The 6174-nt window shown below is 61.1% G+C and overlaps 1 protein-coding gene across 1 annotated transcript; it reads right to left on the bottom strand.

Annotated features, from left to right (window-relative positions):
- Positions 1–29: 29 nt before the first annotated feature.
- On the bottom strand, positions 30–5356 carry RPS10 (ribosomal protein S10). The gene is made up of 6 exons (XM_035569167.2): positions 5243–5356; positions 4318–4467; positions 3763–3934; positions 697–774; positions 384–439; positions 30–117 (listed from the first exon to the last, which is right to left on the bottom strand). The coding sequence occupies exons 2-6, from the start codon at positions 4465–4467 to the stop codon at positions 76–78; spliced, it is 498 nt and encodes a 165-aa protein (XP_035425060.1). The 5' UTR covers positions 5243–5356; the 3' UTR covers positions 30–75.
- Positions 5357–6174: the final 818 nt, after the last annotated feature.

Genomic DNA, 6174 nt, shown 5'->3' with positions numbered 1-6174 from the left:
CCAATAAAACACCCTGATGGAAGCCAGGCGGCATTTTCACCTATTTTATTATACACAAAACATGAGCAGGAACTTCTACTGAGGAGGCTGACCACGTCCACGACCGAATCCACCTCTCTGCAACAGAAAAGGAAGAGCATTAGAAGTCGCCACTTCAAGCGAGCGACAGCAGCAAACACACGCTGCAAACCCCACCGACACCGTGGCAGAGCTGGCCGGCTTTCCTCAACTTCACTTCACCCTGACAAGCCCCGAGAGGGTCAGGGCCCATCACCCGACCTGCCTGATCGGCAGCACAGCGGCGAGCACGCAGATCTGACCTATCCAATGCCCCCTGCTCAAAGCCCCCCAAAAAGGAAGCCAACTTGAACACAGACACTTACAAACTGGAATTCGGTGGCTGCTCCAGCCCCAGCCTCAGCCTTCTTGTCAGCACCAGCTGCAGAGGGAGAAGAACGAGTTAACGACAACCCCCAGACCCCACTCCCCAGCACAGCCCCACTGCTAGGAACCCCACAGCCCGTCCCGACAGAGTTTAATCATATCCGTGAGCAGATACGGACGAATTCTGCTGTGTAAATGTCTAAGCCACGCCAAGACTCCGATTTCCCCCTTCCCTTCTCAAAAGGGGCTCTATGCCAAAAACAGTTCTCCCAAAGAGGGAGGCTGCACGAAGAGAGAGCTCGGCACACTCACGTGGAACAGCGCTGCGTCTGTACGTATCCCTGTCGGCTTCTCCCCGAGTAAGGCGTGCGGGGCGTTCCCCTTCCAGACCTGTGAGTAAAAACAGCAACAGACACTTAGAGGGGGCACGGACAGCTCGGTTCACGTGTGGCCCTTCGTCCTCTGAAGGCGGGAAAAATCTCTCCCGTTAAGCATCGCACCTGCCAGCATCTCACACCTCAGAGCACGTAAACCTAAACGGAACAGCAACGGAGCAAGGAAAACTTCACTGGACGGGTAAAATCTACCAGAGGGCACCAGCTTGCACTTGGGCGGAACTCACAAGTGATGTAAAAACTGGATTACGGCATCCGACACAGCTCCGAACAGAAAGCAGAGGCACGGGGAATCTGTCGCATCCGACGAGCTCGTTCCCAGCTAAGTCACAAACTGACATCCTGACCCCGAGCTAAAACGCAGCCACGCTATCGGTCTCACAAATCCCCCACAACGGAGCAGATTAACAGATCTGAGAGCAGATTATCTGTGTAACAGGAGATTAACGCCAGACAGGACGCTCGCAGGAAAAACCTGGGGTGGGAATGTTGGTTTCTGGGCGACCCTCAGAGCTCCCCAGAGCCAAGGCAAAACGCTCTCCCCCTGCACCAGACCGAGGTCTCCGGGCTTGCCACGAATCCCCCACGCAAAGCAGCTCTTTATAACCAAGGCTCGATCACAAACACCACCCGCTGGTGTGCAAACCGGGTAACTTTTCCTCCGAGCGCTTCCACACACCCCTCTTTTCTCTCTGCGTTGAACCGTCGCAGCACATCTCCGTGCCAGTGGTTCGTGGGGTTTTGTTTTCAGCTTTTGACCTGTCCGTCCTTCATTTCCAGGCTTCAACGGCACACGGAACAGACCCGCGTGACAAATTCCAGCTCGGCACTAGTCTAAAACCTACTCCGGAGCGAGTGCTCCAGCTGCTGTACCAAGCCTCACTGGAGAGTCGGCAGAACTGCGCAAAAGCACCAGAAAAGGCCCCAGAAGTTCAAGAAGCCCGTCGAGTTCTGCAAGGCTTGCGTCCGGCACACCTCGGTTGCTCCCAGTTTGTGCAGACAACGGGTAATTAACAGGGAAACGGGTAATTAACAGAGAATCAGCGCTGTCCTAACAGCGATTCTCAGCTCTACCGGCTAGCCCCGCTCAGGTGCGCGCTGCGACACGTGACGCCTCCTCAGGGTACAAACCCGGAGCAAATTTTAACCTACAGCTGCAGAAGCCCCACCCCGACACCAGAAACGCGGCTTCCTGAGCTCTCTGGACAAACACAGCTTCTAAAGAAGAAATCTGTGAACACCCAAAGCTCCTGAGAGATCAAAGAAACCGTCACCTTCCCAGTCTGAGCGCAATTCTTCCTTTTGAAGCAGACGCTGCGATTTCGTTTGGCTAAAAACCCAAGCTGCGAGAGTGGCGGGCGAAATTCCTCGCTGGCACAAGCCCGCAGCCTCTGCCCTGAGCGCAGCACCCGTCCCTGCTGGCCGGGCTGGGATGCGGCTCAGAAGCAGGAAGCGCAAACTCTCGCACGCCACAAGTTTTGTCTCGCAGGCCTCCCCTTTCGGTCCTCACCTGAGGGCGGCGTGGCATCCCGTGAGCCTGCTCTCGCTGGGCGGGAGGCAACTCCTCAGGCTGAAGGCAGGAGACCCACTCCCTCCTGCCTCAGGGGATTTCTTGTCCCTACACTTGGCAGCGCTGCTCCACCAGCCCGGGCTGTGGTGATTCTCTCTTCTCTCTCTCATTTCTCCACGTTTCCAGGAAGTTTTGGTCTCCCCAAAGACCCCGGGCAATTTTACAGCCCACGTTCTACACCGGGAAAGCCGAGCGGGAGGCGTTTCGCAGCGCATTCCCCACCACGCTCCAGCAACGCGCGCATCCCTCCCGCTCCAACTGCGAGCCTGGAACGCGGCAACCTCCGAACCCAACGAGGGGAGCAGCGGCTTCGACACACCCAGATTTCCTCCCGCCGCACGGCCTCGCTCTCCCCCGAAGGCGACCCAACGATTCCCGAGCTGCTCGCAGCCCAGCGCAGAGCGTCCACGGGGAAAAAGCGCGGCGCCTGCGTCCCGCGTGCAGCGCAGGCAGATCTGCAGCCCAAACTTTCTGTCCCGTTGCTATTTGCGAGCTGGCCGGAATACCGCCTGGAAGCACACCTCAGGCACCCGCAAGCGGCTTCGGGGTAGGTTTGGGGTACGTTTGGCAGGGAGAAGCCCGCGAGAGGCAGCCGCTGGCGACCTGAGGATTCCGCAGGAGCGGCGCACCTGCTTGGATGGGCGCTTCGCTCGGGGATTTGGAAAACCCGCCGAGAAGAATCAGACCACGACCAGCGCGTCCCACTGACCTGGTGTACCTTTTTGAAGGCGGCTTGAACAACCCACCTCACCTAACGGCACCCTCCCCGCACGCTCAGGCACCAGGCAAATCCCCACGTGCAGCGCACCCGGCACAGACGCGCTGCTTTTGCTTCCCGTCGCTGAGTCTTGCTAGAGCTGGCCCCAAGTCCGGTCCCTTCGCCTGCAGCCCTGAAAGCCCGGCAGCCCCCCAGGCAGCTCTCCGGAGGAGAATTCGTCGGAGTTCAGATCCCCTGCACCCACCGCACTCACAGGCAACGCAGAGCCGTGTTCCTGCCGCAGACCCGCGGCCACCAGCCGCGGGCCCTTCCCAGAGGACGGGAGCTCTGAGGAGCCCTCCGGCAGCTACGGGCACTCGCGGATCACCAGCCGGAGCCCTCAGCAATCCCACCCGCTCGCGCTCTCCGAGGGGGCCGCGTCCCGCGCTCAAGCGCCCGCTCCCATCACAACCCCCTTCCCCGCCTCTCCGGTTTGTCGCTACCCCAGCGCCGAACGCGAAAGCGATAAAAGCTACGCCCCCACGAACCAGCTACCCAGGTTCCCACACCCCAAAACGTTTCCGCACCCCAAAAGCGGCAGCGACTCACGCCAGTCCGTGCCGAAACCAGCGGAACCCAGCTGCTTCCCCACGGCATCACCTCGCTCCCTGCTCCCTCCCGCCGCCGCAGCCGCCCCTCAGCCAGCTTTTATTTACCTTTGGGCCGAGGTCTGCCGGTCTCCGGGCGGCTGCGGCGCAGGGTTGCGGGGACGATCTCCGGGGGAAGGTGGAGGTAATCGCGCAGGTACTGGATGCCCTCGTTGGTCAGGTACCAGTAGAAATGCCTCCACGCAAACTGCTCTTTCACATAACCGCGGGATTTCAGAGACTAGGGAAAGAATTCTCGGTTATTTCCCAGTTACTGGGGGCAAAAAGCTAGAAAGAGACAAAAGTTCGCACGTGCAAGGTAAAACTACAGCATTACTCCCGTTCTGTGAGAAAATATAAGGCTACCACACACAAAAGCATCGCAGCTTCAAAAAAAAGAAAGCTGGGGATCACAAAAAACACCTGCAGCTGCGGAGAACAACAGAGTAAGCAGCGGGGGAATAGCAATAATCAGGAAAGTGGGAAAACAACCGCACCAGGAAAGAACCGGCAAACACACAGCGATGTCTGAGAGTTTATTTGCTAACAAGTGACAATATTTATTTCCAGACAGCGACCCACAGCCTCACGTGCCCGAATCCAGCTGCGCCCTCCCCTCCGTACCTGCATGGCTTTCATGACGTGGAGGTTGGGCACGTTCTTGTCGACGAGCTCGGGGTGCTTGGGCATGTGGACGTCTTTCTTGGCCACCATCACGCCCTCCTTAAAAAGGAGCTCGTAGATGGCAATCCGGTTCTTCTTGGGCATCAACATCTAAACAAGAGGGAGGCAGAGAGTCAACGCTGCTGGTTTAAAATGAACGCGTTCAGGCGACGAATGTTTACCAGAAATAAAACAAACACCACAGTGGTGCTTTGTATGAAAAGCCTAACGCTAAAGAACAGCACAGCAGATTGTCTCTTAAAGGCTTTTTTGAACTAAAATTCAGCATGCAAGCTCCTCAGCACCCCAACCTCGGCCTTTTTAACACCAAATTGGATTTCTGACATTAAATCGCAGCCTCACGTTAAAGCCTACGTGTAACCCACCTGCTGTCAGAGGGAAAAAGCAACAGGGGCTGGTGGGGCAGAGCCGGTGCTCAGGGCAGCGCTTCTCCCAGCTCCGCGGTGGGTGCCGGAAAGCTGCTGCCCCCCGTCACACCGCTGCTGCTCCCCCACCCGCCCCGCACCCCCCGGTCCCCGGTTTCCCTCCCGGCCTCAGGCTCCCCCCCGCGGCCCCGGGCTGCCCAACCTCACCCCGACCCTACCGGAGCCTCCCCCCGAACGCCCCAAACACCCCCGGGCAGAGGCACTCCCGGCCTCGGGGCTCGCCTCGGCCTCCCGGAGGGCGCCCCCGGGGCCTACCCGCGGCCTACCGCCCCCGGGCCCCCCCGCCCCGCGAAATCGGGCCCCGGGCGCGCCCCATCCCGGCAATTTCCCCCCGGCAGGGCCGGGCCTCGTCCCCCCATCGCCGCCCGGGGGCTGCCCCGCGGCGCCGCCCCGGGATGGCTCCGATGCGAGCCCGATGCGAGCCCGGAGCGCGGCCTCACCGTGGCGGCGGCGGCGGGGCCCGGACCGGAAAAGGAGGGCGCGTGCGCGGCGCGGCGGCTTCCGGCCTCCCGAAGGACCTCTCCTGGAGGAATGAGGGACGGGGGGGGGGGGAGAGGTGTCCGCGGCGCTGCCTGAGTGCAATGGGAAGGCCCCCAGAACGGGGGTGCCCCGCGCGGTGCCTGATTGGAAACGTCCCCTGGGGCGTCTCTGCCCCTCCCAGTGTCACCCTCCCCCCTCCCCCACTAACGTGGCTGTTAAATATTTGATGGCGCCAGTAAAAACACACGGGGAGAGCCTTGGGGCCGTGCCAGGGGCCAGGTGCTCAGCGATGGCCTCCATCGCCGGCCTCCGCCACCAGCCTCCGCCACCAGCCTCCGCCACCAGCCTCCTCCTCCTCCTCCTCCAGCCTCCATCATGGAGGAGCTGCCCCCTGTGCAGGGCAGCCCCTCATCCCCCAGCCCCTCATCCCCCAGCCCCTCGTCCCTCAGCCCCTCAACCCCCAGCCCCACCAGCACCAGGGCAGCCCCTGCGGCTCCCACACGTGCCCGGGAGCGATGGGATTTGCGGTGCCGGTGGCCGGGATCATCCTCCACGGATTAGTGTTCGAGGCCGGCCTCGCTCTTGCCCCTGCCCGTACGCCCCGCGCTGGCCTGGGCACGGCACGAGGGGCTCAGCGGGAGGACGCCCGTGGGGCTGAGCCAGGCAGGGGAGGCTTGGGCAGGGCTCCGAGCACGGCCTCCATTTGGCGAGGCTGAAACATTCACCACGGGAGGCTCCCGCAGCCTTCTGCGGGTGCTTGGGGGCAGCTTCCAGGTGGGGAGGAGCAGATTCACCTCCACCGTGTCTGTTTTCCTTGGGGACACACTACATGGGGACGCTCGTGGCGGGGCTCTGGCTTCCCTGCCTCCACCTCAGCCCCTCAATGGGAGGC

Source organism: Cygnus atratus, chromosome 24, assembly GCF_013377495.2.
Source record: "Cygnus atratus isolate AKBS03 ecotype Queensland, Australia chromosome 24, CAtr_DNAZoo_HiC_assembly, whole genome shotgun sequence".
Lineage (NCBI taxonomy): Eukaryota > Metazoa > Chordata > Aves > Anseriformes > Anatidae > Cygnus > Cygnus atratus.
The sequence above is the reverse complement of the archived record's forward strand: the minus strand, read 5'-3'. Positions and strand labels throughout refer to the sequence as shown.